This window comes from Chiloscyllium plagiosum, unplaced genomic scaffold (genome assembly GCF_037043375.1).
Source record: "Chiloscyllium plagiosum isolate Xiang-an unplaced genomic scaffold, Cpla_swu_hap1 HiC_scaffold_7, whole genome shotgun sequence".
Lineage (NCBI taxonomy): Eukaryota > Metazoa > Chordata > Chondrichthyes > Orectolobiformes > Hemiscylliidae > Chiloscyllium > Chiloscyllium plagiosum.
In genome coordinates this window covers 51,090,247-51,110,502 of record NW_028270145.1, presented here as the reverse complement: position 1 = coordinate 51,110,502, position 20,256 = coordinate 51,090,247, and the positions used below count along the sequence as shown (strand labels likewise).

The 20,256-nt window shown below is 39.0% G+C and overlaps 1 protein-coding gene across 2 annotated transcripts in view; it reads left to right on the top strand.

Moving 5' to 3' along the window:
• Nucleotides 1-7,894: 7,894 nt before the first annotated feature.
• The window catches only part of LOC122551539 (juxtaposed with another zinc finger protein 1-like), a 118,387-nt gene continuing 106,025 nt past the window's right edge, over nt 7,895-20,256 (top strand). Inside the window, exon 1 of one of the 2 annotated variants that reach the window (XM_043693564.2) lies at nt 7,895-10,224. In XM_043693564.2, coding sequence (XP_043549499.1) covers nt 10,110-10,224 — 115 coding nt within the window. In that variant the 5' untranslated portion in view covers nt 7,895-10,109. The remainder of the gene's footprint in view (nt 10,225-20,256) is intronic. The other variant, XR_006312131.2, reaches the window with a different exon arrangement.

The following is a 20,256-nucleotide window of genomic DNA, read 5'->3' as shown; positions in this document are numbered from 1 at the left end:
GAATCATGGATTGCTATATGTTGGATGATTTGTATTGCTCTGCCACCAGAGAAATGTCAGATCACCCTCATCCTCTTTGTGAGTTTCAAACATTTTTTGGATTTGCACATTGTCTGTCAAGGTAAAAACAATGACTGCGGATGCTGGAAACCAGAGTTTAGTTTAGAGTGGTGCTGGAAAAGCACAGCAGTTCAGGCAGCATCTGAGGAGCAGTAAAAACACTGCTCCTCAGATGCTGCCTGAACTGCTGTGCTTTTCCAGCACCACTCTAATCTAAACATTGTCTGTCAATGAAGTCGCCAAATAAAATTAGGCTTCAGTGGGTAGTGAGCCAATAGGTTTGAGTTCAAATCCCATTTCAAACATAGTTGAACATAAAAGGAATGTTCAAGGTGTGGCCAAACATAATCAACCCATTAATTCTTCCAATAACCCATTGCAAGTGGTAGAGTGGGAATAACTCCTCATCAGCCATGCTAAATATGGATTGGTATCTCTCAAGTTACGCTTGATTGTCTCTCTCTGAAATAAGAACAAGAGATGATGTCAATAGTTTTTTGTGGACTAATGACTGACAGACTTAACTGCATAGTTGAGAGAAAGAGTCATATTGTACTCAAACTTTCAACACTGTTAACACAATTTACAGATGCTGCAAGACCTATTAAGTGTTTCCAGATCTTTTGTTTTATTTCAGATTTCCAGCATCTGCCGTACTTTGCATCTTTCAACCACATAAGTACTTTGTTAAAGATTTACGATCCTACAATGCCACGCAAGCTCTCCAGCGCAATAACTCAAACACTAAAGTCTCACTCCTGCAGGAAAACATAAGTTAGATAAAGACAAATACTGCAGATGCTGTAGTTCTAAAGAAGAGTCAGATTGGTCTCAAAACATTATTATGTAACGTATTACAAATAACATTATTTGAAACATTTTTAAACATTTTAATTTTAAACGTATGTTTATTACTTTACCTTTTTGCCTCTTTTATCTCTCTTAATTCAAGTTTCTTCGTCTCTTCTAACTTTTCTTTCTGTACCTGATCTGACTTCTAATTCATATCAGTTATTTCTCTATTTTCTTCATTCTGTCATTCTTTCTTTTATTCTCTCAGTTCTTAAATCACATTGGTTAAAGAGATAACTACTGATCCTGTTATTCACCAAAGTCCTAGATGCTCTACTGATCTTGCCTTGTTGTTATTAGTTTACATTTTCAGCATAAAACACTTGTGAGCTTAGGTCTAACGATAAATTCCAAGTAGTTGGATGAGCTGCAAGATGCTCTGATTCATGTTTATCATGCTCTTACCTGTGTTTTTAAACTTAATCTTATGCTTAATAAGTGTACCACTGTTTGTAAAATGCAGCTTTATTGATGGAACCCACCAACATTTCTGAAAATTATAACTATTTAAACTAAATGTGGCCAAGAAAGTAAGTACTGAAATCTTTCGAGAATAATGTGTTTTTTTTTAAATGTGGAGACTTATTGAAGTAAGTTTCAGATTTGGATTCTGTTGTGTTATTGCATAAATTCCAGACCAGACAGACTTATATCTACAAGAACATACAATATCGTAATACATGATGTTCCATTATAAAAGTACCTGACACGCCTTCAGTCACTCTCTCACTGCAATGGAATCAGTGTCTTGTGTTCAGTCAGTTAGTTACATGTATCTAAGGTGTTATGTCAGACCAAACCCCCTCAAAATATATTAAGAAGATAGCCTAGACGCTAACTTTTGCTTATTTTAAAGGTAGGTGTAAGGTGATGCATTCCAGATGCAATTCGATTTGTTAAACTACATGACTTACAGCGAAGCACGCTTTATTTTCATATTACAGTTAAAATGCAGACATTATAAAAAATAATTCAATATAGTAATATCCCATAAGCATATCCTTGGCAAATGTAAATTCAGTAAAACAGACTGTTTCACATACAATTCTAGCAGCTGGAAGAGAACCCTAGCTTTTAGCTGTAACAGAGAGAGAAAAATAAAAGCTTCCATATCGAGCTTCAAGATCCCAGCAACTGTTGTAAGCTTAAATTAAAAATAATGGTTTTGTGGGACTTGACCCCATCCATTCAGGCTGTTTCTAACTTTAAAAAAAACCGAAGACCTCACAAGCTGTTTACTTTATTGGCTTTGTGCAGACTGCTTGATACCTGTGCCTCATTCTTCATTAAAAAAACATAAAATACAACTCGTAAAGCCATAGTATCATCAAAAATGTAAAGTAATATTAGTATGCACAGAACCCAAACAATGTATTAGTCAGTCATACTATAGCAATACAAATAGTTAGTGTTGCTAACAAATTTCAAGATGTTTTTCTCAACAAGACCCCGACCTTTGTGGTACATGTTACATAAGCTAACAGATAGGCACCACTCAGGGCATATTATGCTAGCAATCATGCTTGATCCAAGAAACCATAGCAGTATCTTATGATAGAGAAAGTGGGCACTAAAATCTAATGGTGACAACTAGTTAGTAGCAACTAATTGGAACTAAAGGCTGAACAGCTGCTGAATAGACTGCATCAGTGGCAGTCATTTTCCATGATTTGTCTGAGTTTAGAGCTGAAGTTACAGTAATCACATTGTAGGAACAGTTGTGAGTACAATGTCTCTCTTTAAAATCAGATTAGGTCTGTTATCTTATTTTTAATAAAATGGTAGTTAAATTGTGCTGAAGGACAGCTTTAATTTACTACAGCTATTCTAGAACAAAAAAAGGGAAATAAAACAAAAAAAACTATCTTAAAAAGTCTTAACTGTACACAGTCATTGATTGATTCTGCCACCTTGCCTCTTGGAAATGATGAGAAAGTGAAAAAGGAAAGTGCATGACATTGTCATTTTTTTTAGCTGCAAACTCATCAAAGTACAGAATGTGATTTCACTGAAGCTAACTTACCTGAATGGCTTATAGAACTGGTAATTCTCTCTATATGTATTCAATCTTTCAGAAAAGCACTTCTGGACACACCCAAAGAATACATCATTGACTCAATGCTGAAGAGGAACTCAAATGCAAAGCAATCGTGGCTGGACATTGACATGGTCAGGTGCTGACTCTACAACAATTATTGTAGTAGATCCAACAAAACATCCAAATTCTGGAGGAGCTGTGGCTTATCTCACCTACCAAGACAGTGTCCAGTATTTTGTGACATACACAAGTTCAGTTCTACAAGACATTATTGGGCTAAATCTGCAAGAAATCCAATTGCCTGCAGAGAATCAAATTGCAACAAAGCAGTATGTGAAAAGAAGTCAACCAAGGAATAATGACAAGGGCATTGCCAAACTTACATCCATGGCACACAAATATGTCAATCGATACAAGAAGTATTTGCAGTATGACAGTCAGACCATTCATGTGACCAATTTTAGAAAAGTCAAAGTTCTTTACACATATCCAAATGATAAATCACAAAATGTACTGATAATATGGATGAAATGCCCAAACTGTCAATGGTGAAAATGTGAATAGCATTCCTTTATACATTTTCAAAAAGATGTACTCAGGAATTTGGCACAATGTGGTAGAATCCACACATGATAAATTAACTACTTACGATGAGTCTGACATCTGTTGCATTGACTTTTTCTGAACAAGGAGGACTAAGTATTCTGCCTCTCAAACCACTTAATAAGATACGATCTGATTGCAACCTCAAATCCACATTCTCACATGCATAACCTGTCACCTGCTGCTTACTAAGAATCCACCTGGCTATACCTTATACTATGCTTTTCAGGAACCGAATTCTAATCCAGAGGAGAGGCCAGGTAAAATTCCGAAGATCTGGGTTCAAATTCAACCATGGCAGATGGTGGAATTTGAATCTAATTTTTAAAATTATGTAATTAAAAAGCAAATGATGACCATAAAATTATTGTTGAACCCACTAATGGCCTTTAGGAAAGAAAACTGCAGTCCTTCCCTGGTCTGCCCTATGTGTGATTCCTGACCCAGAAATCTGTTTGATACATAATTGCCTTCTGAAATGGCCTAGGAAGCTACTCAGATTGTATCAATCGCTAGAAAGGAACAAAGGAATGAAACTGGACTGACTACTTGGCATCAACCAAGCCACCAAAAACAACGACTTGATCAAATGTTGCCTTCATGTCAAGGGCTATCATTCTCACCTCATCTCTGGGATTCAAATTCTTGTCCATGTTTGAACTAAGACTGTAATGAGGCCAAGAGCTGACTGGCCCTGGCGGAACACAAAGTGGGCATCACTGAGCAGATTATTGCTGAGAAGGTGCTGCTAGATAGAACTGTTGATGACACCTTCCATCACTTTATGGATGATCGGGAATAAGTTAATAGGACAGTAATTGTTTGAGTTGAATTTGCCCAGCTTCTTGTGTATAGAACATACCTGGTCAGTTTTCCACATCGTCAGGTAGATGACTTTGTTGTAGCTGTACTGTTACAGCTTGGCTAGGGATGTGGCAAATTCTAGAGAACAAGTCTTCAGTGCTATTGCCAGAATATTGTCAGGATCCACAGCCTTTGCAGTATCCAGCACCTCCAACCATTTCTTTATATCACGTGGAGTGATTTGAATTGGATGAACACTGGCATCTGGGAATCACAGGAGGAGGCTGTTTTGATATCACCCAGGACAAAGCAGTCTACATGATTGGTACCACATCCTTCTACCACCAACAATACTCAGTAGCAGCAGTATATGCTATCTACAAGATGCCCTGCAGAAATTCATAAGGCTCCTTAGACAACATTTTCCAAACATATGACCACGTTGATCGTGAAGGACAAAGACTGCAAATAACTGGTACATAACTACCTGAAAGTTCTTTTTCAAGCCACATACCATCCTGAGTTGGTTTAGTTTCACTGGGTCAAAACCCTAAAACTTCTTCGCTAATGGCATTATGGCTCTACCTAAATTAAATGGATTGCAATAGTTCAAAAGGGCAGCTCACCACCACCTTCTGAAGTGCAACTAGGGATGGGCAATAAATGCTGGCCAAGCCAATGACGACCAAATCCCATTAATGAATAGCAATGTAAAACCTCACTCATTTATAAGGAAAAGAATTGCTTCATTTCTGCTTTAAATGAGTGACCCATTGTTTTAAAAAGTGACCCCTGACTCTATATTCTCCCAGAAAAAGAAACACCCTCTCCACATCTACCCTGGCAAAAATCCCTCAGCATGTTTCAATCAAATTGCCTTTTGCTCCTCTAAACTCCAACAATACACACTTGCAACATTTCCTCTTAAGACAACTGCCCATTCTAGGTATCATCTAGTAAACATTCTTTGAACTGCATTATCATCCTTCCTTAAATAAGGTACCCATACTTTACAAAGTACTCCACATGTAGTTTCACCAGTATTTTATATAATTGAAATGTAACCTCTCTACTTTTGTATTTTTCTACAATCTCTCACCATTCAAATAATATGCTTGTTTTTGTTTTTTTTCTGCCAAACAAGACCATTTCACATTTTCCCACATTATACCCTATTTGCCATATCTTTGCCCATTGACTTGACCTATCTATGTCTTTTTATAGCCTCCTTATGCCTCTTCACCCTTTACTTTCTAATTTCTCTTCGTGTCATCAGCAAACTTGGCAACCCAACCTTTCATCCCCTCATTTAAGTCAATTGTCTAAGTTGTAAATAGCTTAGCACTGCTGGCACTTTGCTCATTATATCTTGCCAACTTAAACAACAAATTATGCTTATTCTCTGCTTCCTGTTAGCCAGCCAATATTATATCCATGCCAATATTACCCCATTGATCCAAATGATTAAGATCCCTTTGTAATCTTAGATGACCTTCTTCACTGTCAACTATACTATAACTTTGGTGTCACCCACAAACTTACTAACCATGCTTCCTAAATTCTCATCCAAATTGTTAATATAAATGACAAACAAAAGTGGACCCAGCACTGATCCCTGTAGAACACCAGTGGTCACAGGCTTCCAGTGCGAAAAAGAATCTCCACAGTACCCCAGTCTCCTAACGTCAAGCCAATTTTGAATCCAATTGGCAAACTCTCCCTGAATCCCATGTGATCTAACTTTATGGATTAGTCTACCAGGCGGAACCTTGTCGAAGGCTTTACTAAAGTTCATGTAGACAATATCAACCACTGTGCCCTTGTCAATCTTTTTGGTTACATTCTCAAAAAACTCAATCAAGTTTGTGAGATATGATTTCCCACACATAAAATCATGCTGACTATCCAGAAACAGTCCTTCCCTCTCTAAGTGCAATGTAAATCCTACCTCTCAGAATCTCCTCCAATAACTTAGGTGCCACTGATGCCAGCCTCACAGATCTATAGTTCCCAGGCTCCTCCTTACAAACTTTTTAAAATAAAGGCACAACATTAGCTAACTTTCAGCCCTCCAGCACCTCACCCGTGGCTGTGGATGATACAAATGCCTCTGCTAGGGGCCTCGCAATTTCTTCCCTGACTTTCCACAATGTCCTGGAATACGCTTGAGTAGGTCCAAGAGATGTATTTGCCTTTATGTTTTATAAGACCTCCAGCACTTCCTCTCTGTAATGTGGTCTGTTTTCAAGACATCAATATTTTTTTCCCTGAGTTCCCTAGCCTCCATTTCTCTCTGCACAGTAAAAACTGAAATATTCTCCTATAGTTCCACACATGGACAATCTTGTTGACCTTTAAGGGGCCCTATTCTCTCCCCAGCTGCTATTTTGCTCCTAATGTGCTTACAGAATCTGTTTGAATTATCCTTAACCTAATCTACCAAGGCTATCTCATATCCCCTTTTTGCTCTCTTGATTTTCCTCTTAAGAATGCCCCTATTCCCTTTATACTCTCCAAGAGATTCATTTGATCCCATTTGGCTATATCTAATACATAACTCCTTCTTATTTTGACCAGAGTCTCTTAAACTCCAGTCCAACACCAGCACCTCCAAATCATTCCAATTTGATAGGACCTTACTTGAATCTATAGAATTTGGAAAATGAAAATTGACATATCAACTATCTCACTTTTAAGACTCTAGGATGAAATCCATTAGAACCTGTGCACTTGTCAGCCCAGACTTCTTTAGACAGAAGTGGGTACTGCAGATGCTGGAGATTAGAGTCAAGATTAGAGTGGTGCTGGAAAGGCACAGCAGGTCAGGCAACATCTGAGAACCGTCTAATGATGATCTGTACACCCTTCCAAGACATATATAGGAATGGGATGTTTAACACATTATCTCGTCTCCTCACTATCCTTAGTCTAATGGTCTTGGAGAATGCATTGTTCAACTCCTGATGAAGGGCTTTTGCCTGAAACATCGATTTTCCTGCTTCTCGGATGCTGCCTGACCTGCTGTGCTTTTCCAGCACCACTCTAATCTTGAGCCCAGACTTCTTTACCTAGTACTACTTCCCTTGTGATTGCAAGTTTTCTGAATTCCTCCCTCCAATTTCCTGATTTATAACTGCTTCAATGTATTACTCTATAATGAAGATTGATGCAAAATACCTGACCAATTCATCTGCCATCTCTTTATTTTCCATTAAAAATTCTCCAGATGCACCTTTATTGCTGTTTTTATACTCTGTCCAATCTTTCGATGTGCCACCTGTCTTTGCACAATGATATTATTTTTGTTTAAATTTGTTATTTTTTTTAACCTTTCTAGTTAACCACAGGTTATGTGTCTATTCCTTGGATTTTTCTTAGTTGTTAGACTGTTTATAGTCTATATATTCTGAAATATCCCATTAAATGTCTACCATAGAATCTCTATTGACCTATTCTTTGACTTAGTTTGCCAATTCACTTTAGCCAGCTCCATTTTCATGCCCTCATAATTCCCTTATATAAATTTAAAGAAATAATTTGAACCCATTGCTCTGTCCCTGGAGCTGAATATAAAAATAATTTCATATTATTCAATAATTATCCATCTTAAATGTAAGCTCCTTGGGATGGACACAAGAATGTTTTAATCATTGCTCATTATCATATGATGTAGAGGCTTGGCTTACACAAGAAGCTCTTCTTTCATTAGTCTATCCAGATACATAAATCTATACACAGCACATATTACTTCCTCAAAGAATTTCAATAGACTGTTAAGCATGACTTTTCTTTCACAAAATCACATTGACTCTACCTGATTATCCTGAATCTTTCCAAGTAACCTTTAGTAACTTTTTAATATTAGCTTCTAAGATTTTCCCTATGCCAGATGTTAATCTAACTGACATAAGTTCACATACGTTATGGTCACATACATAAAAGTTGCAACACCAAATATTCCAAACATTTTTGCTTACTTTAGTGTGCCAAATCAGACACACCAACAGGGTAAAGGTTGTTGATATGTGTTTGATGTACCTCAAATTGTGTCTGATGACGGTCTGTACACCCTTCCAAGACATATGTAGGAAATGGGATGTTCAACATATTATCTCTTCTCCTCACTATCCTTAGTCTAACGGTCTTGGAGAATGCATTGTCCAAACAGTAACATTCTTGATAGTCAAATGTAAAGCCACTTGTTAAAAAATTTGCATAACCATGTGCTACTTCCCAAGGTAATGGTTTATCCTCACTGGCAGCTCTCATGTTTGGAAGACAGATCCACATAGTTCTTCCCTCACATAGTCCTACCACTAAATATGCAGGCATACATATTGCTGAAAAGAATGGTGAAAACCTTACAGGAGTATGATCAATGAGCATGCCACTTTCCTAACTTGAACCAGGTCAATTTATAAGGGTTTGTGATTTTCATATAAAAATAATGGCTTCTGGCAAAATTATTGTGTCATATGATGTTATAATGAGCAAGATTAAGTCCTGCAGAGAAACAGATGACACAATTGAGCTGCACATTACTAACCACCCATCAACAAAATGATGACTCAGATACTGACGACACCATGCCAGATAACAACCATGCACCTATGCCATCTGGTACATCAACCATCCACAATGACAGACCGCATACCAGAGTGAAGCTATACAGCCAAATGCAGATAACTCTACAAGGATATAATGACCAAATATTTTGTCTGTGATACATATCTACCAAAATATTATGTAAATTTGTAGACACAATGTATCTAAATGCATTTTTGTACGTTATCACAAAGGGTTCCCATTCTTTAAAGGGAAAAGGGTGATGTCATGTTACGGCGTAGATTCCACGCCACGTAGGAGTGTACCTTTGAAACACTTACAATGACGTCTTAGCATGTGACATTCCGGTATAAAGGCCTTGCCTGCAGTCATTCAGTGTAGAATGTTCTTAAGGTTATTTTGTTGAATTTACAGCTGTTCCTAATCGCCCGGGAGAAAATAGTTGGGAGCTGCTTTCTTGAACTGCTGCAGTTCTTTTGAGGTGGAGAGACACTAACGGCGCTCTTTAGACGAAGTAATGTCAGAAAGGGTAGAATTGATCGATATAGAAGTTTCTGATGTTATAGCAATGTAACTGGTTAGTGTGGTTAATAAACTTAGATGCACCTGATCTTTGTGTTATGTGTTACCTAGCCTGATATATGGAGAAGCACTTGACTAAACCGTACTGGCAGTGGTGTTTGACCTCAACCATGTTAAATCTCATTCGGATTCGTAGGCAAACGTCTAATACTAATGGTTCATAGATGACCGAGAACGAAGTTACTGAAATGTTGCAAGAATGATGTGACTATTAGAAAAGCATGGAAAATCAGTGGAGCAGATTTCACTTCAGATCCGGATGGAATTTAGACGATGCGAAGGAGAAACCATCGCCCAGTGCTGGATTGTAAAGTAACTTTTGTACATGTAGGTTTGCAGGGGGTCCCTCCTGGTTCAGCATCTGCGGAGCCACATGCTTCCTGCGGTCACGTGAGCAGCGGAGCCAGCCTCAACGAAATGAAGGCGGTTTTTTGGCAGCTGCTGCCGCTTTCAATGTGCGGGCTCTGAGAACATGAAGGTGCAGGAGTGAAGGGCGAGCCCGGGGCCACGGCCGCGGTGTATGTGGCTGACTCGGCGGCGGCGCTTGGTGTGAGCGGGCCGGCCGGCCCAGCCCTGCCCAGGCGCGGCTTCCTTTTTTTTTACCATGACAGCGTTAGCCGCCGCCTCCTTCTTCTCCAACATTTGCAATTTCGGCGGATGCGGCCTCACCTTTAACACCCTGGCTGAACTTATCGAGCACATCGAGGACACTCACATAGGTAGGTGCCCGCCCGCTCTGCTCTGCTCACCGCTGCAAGGCAGCCCGTGCGGGTGAGCTGTCAGAGCCGGACCCGACTGGGCTCCAGTGGTCCAGGCCTGGCCCATGGACTCGGCTCCGAGGAGAGCTGAGTGCATCGGCCTTCTCTCTCTCTCTCTCTCTCTCCTCACATCACTGACACTTCATTGGAGGGGTAACCGTGCAGCTTTGCAGCATTGACCCGGACTGAGGAAGCTGGAAGGAGGAAGATTGCCTCCAGCTTTCTGCATCTCCGAGGACCGTATGTTGCTCACCTGATGATGGGCACAGGCAGGAGAGGGAACGGGGGAGAAGGTACACACCTTGTCTTTAACTAAGAGATTGTACGAGGGAGCCAATAGGCTTACTGTACGTCTGTCTATTATAAACGATGCACAGTTTTTCTCAGTTTGCTTGCATTCGACAGCAAACGCAGGCTGGCTTTGTACAAACGTAGTTTTACCTATTGATGATGGCCGGCAAATTTAAAGTGGGAAATTTGGTAGTTAAGTTCTTGAAATACAAAAAAAATACTAATTTTCATCTGGTTGAAATCACTGTAAGAATAACTGTCTATTAGCTGTCAACTGATAACCTTGCAGACTGTCCTGTGGTATAATATTACTTTTATATCATAAAGTTAATAACAACTTTAATGTTACTCATCATTACAAATGTGAACTTGGCAATGGCAGCACTTAACAGATGTTAGCTGCTTTTGTGAATTATGTTTATGCTTCTGCAGTCTGAGTAGTGACCTGATGAATATTTTTTCTAAGTTGAAACACTAAGGATTTTCATAAGTTGATGTCATAACTTCTAAAGATGCATGTAAGGTAACACTTGTGTGATTGTCCAAGAGCCTTTTTCCTGTGTGTAAATGTTTATTTCCAGATTGGCAATCCAGTTTGCTGGATTTTTCAAATTTTCTTTTAACTTTCTTGTATACTGCTTTAAGGTTAATTGCTTTCTTCAAGTTTGAAGATTTGCACAGAGCATGTGCTTTTGAATTTGTATGTAAGAAAATGCTGTGATTATATTGCCTGGGATCTAATTTTGAAGGTAGCCACTTTGGTTCGAGAAATACACACACATGGTGCATGCAATAAATTTGTGTGGTTTCAATTCACTTTGTACTCTTGCCCTGGACAAAGATCAATCTTTGGATATAATCAGGTACAAATTAGCAGTAGTGTTTCTGAAATTTGTAAGGATCACTGGAGAATGTGACCAAAGGTTGCTCTGCTGCACTTGGTGGGTGAGAGTTGGCGGGGTGGGGGGGTGCAGTGATACTTTTCAACAGCTAAAATTAAAGATAACTGCACATGGTTAAAGAAGCAAGGAAATTTTGTTAATGTGCTTAACCTATTTGACCTTTATCTTGAGATGTTTGCTAACACCGGGTGCTTAAATTACCAAAATGTGCTCTTCACTCTCAATGCAGAATAATTTACTTCCCTTCCATAAGATGTAAAAAAAAAAGGAAAGTTTTATAGATTATATTTCAGTGCAGCTCCAAAGCATTAACTTATCCACAGCATTATTCTTCACTAATGAGCAAAGCACTAATTAATTTCAGATTGCTTGTATAACAGTGTGGAAAAAGCATTGAGTGGACCAATGCTGTGCATAGGGGAGCACTTTCTAGATGATTCCCATGTGTATACCAGTCATAAGAGAGACCATATCTTCTCCGTCACCTAGCCATTAACTTCAGTGGATTTCTGTGGATGGAGTATGCATTGTTTAGAAATTGCCAATTGTTTTCCATTTAGGGAAAAAATGGCAGGCACATATGGCATGAAAACGTATAATTGTGCTCTTGCTATTAGTTTCATTTTTTAAAATCTCTTGGGGAATTGTTTATGATATGTAACTTGGTGAGATACAGAAACAATGTTTGACTCGAGGGGGTTTCTTTGTGTCATGCTGAGTTTCAATTTGACCAAATAGACAGCACTCTTTTTTTTTTCTTGGGCAGAGCTGGTTTGTAAACAGTATTGAAAATGTGTTGCTGGAAAAGCGCAGCAGGTCAGGCAGCATCCAAGGAGCAGGAGAATCGATGTTTCGGGCATGAGCCCTTCTTCAGAAAGGGTCCTGAAGAAGGGCTCATGCCCGAAACGTCGATTCTCCTGCTTCTTGGATGCTGCCTGACCTGCTGCGCTTTTCCAGCAACACATTTTCAGCTCTGATCTCCAGCATCTGCAGGCCTCACTTTCTCCATGTAAACAGTATTGCTCACTTTAGTGCACATGATCACTTTAATCTCAAGTAGTGCTTGCATTGTATTTTTGGAAAGAGTATATTTGGCTAAGTTGTAAAAGGGTATCTGAGCAGTAGTGAATTTTAATTTTCCTTGTACTGCTAAGAAAGATGCCTCACTCAGTATAATGCAGGTTGTGATTATACTTGCTTTCAAAAGTGAATCCTGAAATTTTATGGTAATTCGCCTAAATGTATATATAATGATGGCACCTATGTATATTACATGACCAGGAAATTGGTTAATTAGTGAAAAAGGGTTAAGATTCCAATAAAAGAGTTTATTTCATTGTAATGTCTAGTTCTAACACAACTATTGACTTGATTTGAAGTTTTATTTTTGATCCTCCCAGCTGCCGATGAAATTATTTTACTTTATTAATTTGTCATAATATATGTGAAAATACTTCCTTCAGTTTCTGTGTTCCAATTTCATAGTGTGTCTGGCTATGTAAACATACCACTGTAATGATATATTCCTGCCAGTAGTGGCACTGTAATATCTCAGCTGTCATAGAGTCATTGAGAAAAGCTGATGCTGCAACCAACTTTGCTTCCCAAATTTTCCATTTTAATAAAATGATTGCTGTAGTTTGATATCGAAGTATTGTGAAAAATGAGGGCAATGTATGACTTGAAAGGGAAGATTGAATAAAATATGTATGCCTTTGTTCAATAAACCTCCACCCCTCTAGATCTGAAGATTGTACTTGATCTTGGTTGGTATATTCAAGTTTGGGAATGGTGCCCATTGTCTTTGATATTTTTATGCCAGTATTTATAATGGAGACAAACTTTATGTATTGCAGCATTTAATGAGGGATAAACTATACTTAATATTTTGCTTGTTTGATACACCAAATGAAACACCCAATATATTTAGGAAATGGTTTTGTACATTTTCACTATTAGAGATTCTATATTGGATCAGAATTTACAATCATCCAGTTATACCATCCATGATTGATGTTCTAATTGCAGTGCAACTTCAGGTGAGGGTAAGCATATCTGACCAACCACAATTGAAGTTCTTATCTAAAATGTGCAGGTCAACCTGTGAGCTTTGTTTTTTAAAAAAACTGCAGCTTGCAATCTGACTCTCATTTAAATGTATTGAATAGTGTGACGTATGGTAAGAGGCGCATTAAATTAAGGCTTGGCCATTTCTGTCTGTATCTTTTTAATGACCAGATTCTTACAGTCTGGCATTGGAAAATAACTGTTGTGTCGAGTTTTGTTTTTTTTCAATATTTAGCTGTTGCTTGTTCTGATTCTGTGATGTCATTTACACAGAAGTGTTATGACACTGAAAAATGTCATTCAGTCCATTGTCTGCATCAGCTGTACAAATGAGCATCATGACATAGTGCCATTCCCTTGCTTTTTCCCTATACCCTTGCATGTTGTTTTCTATTTAATTAATAATCTCTTGAATGCCTCCTTTGAACCTCCCAATGCTACACTTGCAGGCAGTGCCTTCAAGTTCCTAATCAGACATTTAATGAAAGTGTTTTCTTGCGTCCTATTTTCTGTTAGCAAATTATTTAAATTTATGCCATTTTGTTCTCGATCCTTTTATTGTAAATAGTTCTTCCAATCTACTCTATCCAGCTGCTCATGATTTTGAAAACTTCTATCAGATCTCCTATGAGACATTTGAGAATGGTCCCAACCTTTCCAAACAATCCACATAATTGAAGTTTCTCATCCCTGGAACCATTTTTGTGAATGTTTTCTTTCCTTTTGTGTGCTGCTTGTATTGTGTCATCCAGAATTACTCACAATAAAGAGGGGTACAGGTGCGTAGTCCCTTGAAAGCAGAGTCACAGGTCAACAAGGTGGTGAGGAAGGTGAAGCTTGCCTTAGTCAGAGCATTGAGTACAAGAGTTGGGATGTCATGTTGTGACTGTACAGGACGTGGGTGAGGCTACTTTTAGAATACTGCATATAATTTGGGTCACCCTTTTATAGGAAAGCTGATGTTAAACTTGAGAGGGTGCAGAAAATATTTACAAGGATGTTGCTGGGACTGGAGGACTTTGGTTACAGGGAAAGGCTGAATAAGCTGGGGCTTTTTTTCCCTGGATTGTTGGAGGCTGAGACTTGATCTTAGAAGTTTATAAAATCATGAGAGGCATGGATACGGTGAATAGCCAAGATCTTTTTTCTTAATATGTGGGAGTCCAAAACTAGAGTACATAGGTTTGATGTGACAGGGACCTGAGGGATAACTTTTTCATGCATAGGGTGGTGCCTGTATGGAATGAGTTGTCAAGGAAGTAGTTGAAGCTGGTACAGTTATAACATTCAGAAGGCATCTGAACAGTATATGAATGGGAAGGGTTTAGAAGGATATATGCCAAATGCTGCCAAATGGGACTAGGCCAGATTGGGATGTCTGGTTGACATGGACTAGTTGAACTGACAGTTCTGTATCCATGCTGTATGACTCTTCTCCATCTAAGGTATAACTCTATGCTCTTGTACTTTAACCAGGGATTCCCTAACATTGACATAATGTATGCTTTATCAAATGCTTTTTGCAATTGTCCTGTTGCTTTTTTTTTGATCTGTTCAAATGTATACCCAGGTCCCTCTACTCATGCACCCCCTTTACAATTGTACCCCTTGTCTATTGTCAGTCCAAAATATTAACAGTTGTTTCATCTCTCATTGAATGTGGCAATATTTAAAGAGTTGGTCTCCATTATAGAAAAACACAGCTGTGCTTTTTCAGCACCACACTTTTTTTGACTCTGATCTCCAGCATCTGCAGTCCCCACTTTCTCTTGGGATATGAGCAGCTGAGTTTTGGTTGAACAGGGGTTTGTGTAGGGTGGAAGATAGGAGTATGATCAGGGCAATATTGAACTAAGCATGAATTGAGTAATCTTAAAACAGTTGCCAGATATTAACATAAATAATTAAAACTTAGCCAATAGTGCTGTCATATGTGATTTGAATTTCACGGTGTAGCGAAAACCAATTTTTGTCAAAATCTTGATAGAAAACATGCATATTTTAGATTATGTTTTTAATAGTAATTTTTCCATGGTATTTTGAAATTGATTGTAACAGATGCCATTGCCGAGAAAATTGATCAGAAGGTAAATCAAGAGACTGACTGACTCACCAGAGAGAAAGTAATGACCAATTGGAACTTTTTATCTCGTTTTAACAATAAAGAAAGTCTTGTGAATTGTACTTTCTCCAAAATTCAGCTTTTCATGTAAGCAACTGGGAATTAAAGAGAATGCGCCAATAATTTTCAGGTTGTTGGGGGTCAAGAACTCATTGTTGCTGGTGTTCGGTTGTAGATTGACCCCGCTCACCATTCCTGATGAAGGGCTTTTGCCCGAAATGTCAATTTTTTTTTTTTTCCCTGCTCCTCTGATGTTGCCTGACCCGCTGTGCATTTCCAGCACTATTCTAATCTTGACTCTAATCTCCAGCATCTGCAGTACCCACTTTCACCTCTCAGTACTGTAGATGAAGAAAACGTACACTGTGATACTTTGGTAACTGTGTTGCAGTTAAGTTACTATTTGAAATTATTTATAATGTGCATACCTTGAGACTTGAATTACAGATAGCAGAATGAGAAAGGCTATCATGGCAGAAGCATGCTTCTCACCTTTGAGAAGATTCCAAAAAGCTGGATTTTAGAGTGCGATTAACAATAAATGAAGTCTGGTGAGGATTAGATAAAAATTCCAATTAATCTTTTTTTTATGGAATCCTGCGAAGCGAGTCTCTCATTAGCTGTTGATTTATATGTCACTTGTAATTTCACTGTAAATAAGGTAATTTACAAATTGTTTCCTAATCTCCCCCCGCACCTTTATCTCAGATCCAATCCATATTACAGTCTGGAATCTTATGGCGAGCATATTGACATCCTGCCATTACTGTTAAGCTGAGGAATCAACTCTGGTTCAATGAACAGTGCAGCAGGTGCATGCCAGAAGCAGCACCAGGCATACCTAAAACGTATGAATACCTGTATGCCAGTTAGCACAAGATACATGGGATAGACCGAAGTAAGCAGTCCCACAATTGTTGGATCAGATCTGAGCTTTGCATTGCTGCCAAATCCAGTCATGAATGGTGATGGAATGGGCATGGGGGAGACCAGCACATCAATGTAGAAGAAAAGCCCAAAATATTTACCCCAATTTTTAGCTCTGTGCCATCTTCCTTTTCCTGAGGTTTGCAGTATTATAGATTCCAGTCTTCACCCAGTTTGATTCAATCCACATGATAGAATGATTGAAGGCACTGGATACTGCAAAGCTTATGGTTCTGACCACATTCTGGTAATAATACTGCAGAGTTGTACCCTAGAACTAATTGTAACCTGAGCCATGCTGTTGTGGTACAGGTACAACATTGGCATCCACCCGATAGTGTAGTAATAATGACCTGTCTACAAAAAGCAGCAGAAATACAACCCGATCAATTTACTATCCCATCGGTCTACTGTCAATCATCAGCAAAGTGATGGGAGAGATCATTGACAGTGTTAAGTGGCACTTTGGTTGGACCCTTGTTAAAGTACCTAGTAGAGATGGCTCAGGGAATCCCTGATGGACTCTACCTGTAAGCCTCTCTTCATCTCTGAGATCGTAGTCTGGAATATAAAACTTTTACAGACAGTTAATAATTTAAACTAAACTTTTATTTACCAATGGCATCAATGTTACAATATAACATACCTACAAACTAGGCTTGAGCTAAGATTTTAAAACCATTAGCAGAGTAGCAGTGCCAGCTCTTACCTGTAAGAGCACTCTCCGGCTACTCCCCTTATTGCTGCAAACAAGCTGTCTTTTTACAGAAATTGGTATTAAAATTACAAAAATGCCACATGTCCTTAATCAGATAAGCAGCAATAAAATGGCAAAAGAAACTGACACGTCTGAATATGCTTGACTAATTAAGCTACTTGCACATCAAAGTGGGAACCCTGATCAAGCTTAGCCAAATGGTCAATTGCTTTGGCTAGATAGCCTTCCCTTTTAATAGTAAAGAGAGGCTAGTCTAAACCATTTGAAAAAGGTCATGAGGTAACCTTGCTCAGCTAACATGCCTGGTACCATTGTCCTACAAAATGGCTTTTTCTTTTAATCATCATAGATTCTCAACATGCAAATTAAATTTATAACATTCCCAGATCTCGAGCTCCAGGGAACAACACACAAACATTCAATCCATGGCAAGCAAGTGTACACTCAAATCAGACCCCAAAGAGTTATCTTTTCCATCAGCTTCTGCTCTCTCTTGAACCCTTAAGTCAGTGTATGTAATTTACAGAAGGATGTTTCCCCCACCCCCCCCTCTGCTTTTCTTCCCCCCCCCCCCTCCCCCGTTTCCCCTCTGTCACTCCTCCTCCTCCTCCTCCCCCCCGCTCTCTGTCACTCCTCTTCCTCCTCACCCCCCCCCACCGCTCTGTCACTACTTTTTCTCTCCCCCCCCCCCCCCCCCCCCCCAACTCCTTATGCCCGAAATGTCGATTCTCCTGATCCGTTGACACTGCCTGACCTGCTGCACTTTTCCAGCAACACATTTTTAAGCATACATTTAGTTATCCAACTTCATTAGTTTTGAATCAAACATGGTCGAAAGAGCTGGACTCCAAGAGGTGACGTGAAAGTCACCATCCTTGACATCAAAACAACATTTGACAGTATGGTTTCAGGAGCCATACCAAAAATTTGAAGTCAATGGGAATGAGGGGAAAAATTCTTCCCTGTGGAGCCTTATCCAGCACAAAGAAATATCGTTGGGTTGTTGGAGATCAACAATCTCAGCCCAGGTTATCAGTGTTGCAGTTCCTTAGAGCAGTGTTAGATTCAAGTTGTTTTTTTCCCTCTTTTTCTGTTGCCCGTGTTGTTGGGTACTGAATATCTTGATTATTTTTAATATTCTGTGGAGATCCCTGTTTGCCTGTAGTCTCTTCTTTGGATCATCTTCAGACCTGTTAGTTAGAAGGACCCTTCAGCTTCTAGCCAGTTATGGAAGTTTGCCAACTGATCCACAAATTTTGAAACCTTGTACTTAAGAAACCTTAGCAATTCCAGCACATGCATTATGCAAGTCCTGTCTTTTAAGCATAGGTACTGATCATCCAACAGCTTCTGATTGTTGTTCCCTTATTCTCTCTCTTTTCCGCCCCCCCGCCAATCAAAGATGATCTCTCTCTTTTGAATTGTGTGAAAAAACCATTATCTTCTGTGTGACCAAATTATCCTGCACTTAATCATCTTAATCTCAGGTCATTGCTGCATCTGGATAGTATTCTAGGGCCCAATGATTTCCAGAATAGCCTGCCTTCTAGTGTAAGGTCAAAAGCAGGGATTTTTGTCAATTATTCAATGTTCAGTACCATTTGCACTCCTCAGATACTGAAGAAGTCTGTATCTGTATGCAGCAAAACCTGGACAAATTAGTTTGTGTTAATAAGTGACAAGGAGAAAGTGAGGACTGCAGATGCTGGAGATCAGAGCTGAAAAATGTGTTGCTGGAAAAGTGCAGCAGGTCAGGTAGCATCCTAGGAGCATGAGAATCGACTTTTTGGGCATAAGCCCTTCTGGGTTCCTGAAGAAGGGTTTATGCCCAAAAAGTCGATTCTCATGCTTCCTGACCTGCTGCGCTTTTCTAGCAACGCATTAATAAGTGACAAGTAATATTGGAACCACAAAAATGCAAGCATTGAATCTCTCTTATAAAAGAGATTCTAGCATTCACCCTAAGACATGCCATTGATGTAATTCAATCTGCTATCAATATCAAAGATGCAGTTGAATAAAAATCAGAATAGGACCAGCTGAATAAATATTGGAGCCATTGGGCAGATCGGAGGCTGAGAATTCTGTGACATATAGCTCACTGCTTGACTCCTGAAACCATTCACCATCTATAAGGCACAAGTTAAAGGTGTGATAGAATGCTTTCCATCTGTCTAGATGAGCGAAGCTCCAAAAACATTTGAATCTAGACACCATCCATGGCAAAACAGCTCATTTAATTAATACCCTGTCTATCATCTTCAGCATTGATTCCCTCCACTATCATTGCACCAAAAAACCTGCAGCCTCAAGCACCTAGAAGGATAAGTGTGGCAGATGCACGTCTGCAAGTTCCACTGCAAGCTATAGGCCACCTTCCTGTGGAACTATATGGCAATTCTTTCACTGTTGGATCAAATCTTGGAGTGCTTCCTAACGATGCTGTCAATGTTTCTATACCATGTGGACTGCAATAGATCATGACGGCAGCTTGGCACCACCTGGTTGGCAATTATTAAGACTTATTTAAAGTTAAAAATCACAACACCAGGTTATAGTCCAACAGATTTAATTGGAAGCAGTAGCTTTTGGAGTGCTGTTTGTGGCCACCTGATTTAAAGCCACGTATTTAAAGCTAGCCTTACCAGTGGTGTTCTCATCACACGATAGAATAGAATGTTGACGTAAAAATGCTTTTTTATTTTTGCTAATCTGCTTTTGTATTCTCTTTTCCTTTTCACTATTTTCTGAGCTAATTCCCATTCCATTCCTCCTGCTCATTTTTTGAAATAAACTTTTTTTTTCATTTGATCTTTTACTATTTTTATCTCCTTTGGCCACAGTTGGGTTACCCTTTCTTTGTTTCTGTGCATTAACGGGAAGTATGTTTTGCATATTATGCATTAATTTGTGGAAATATATGATGGTAGATGAGCAATGGCTGGAATTTAGTACAGTTTTCTAAT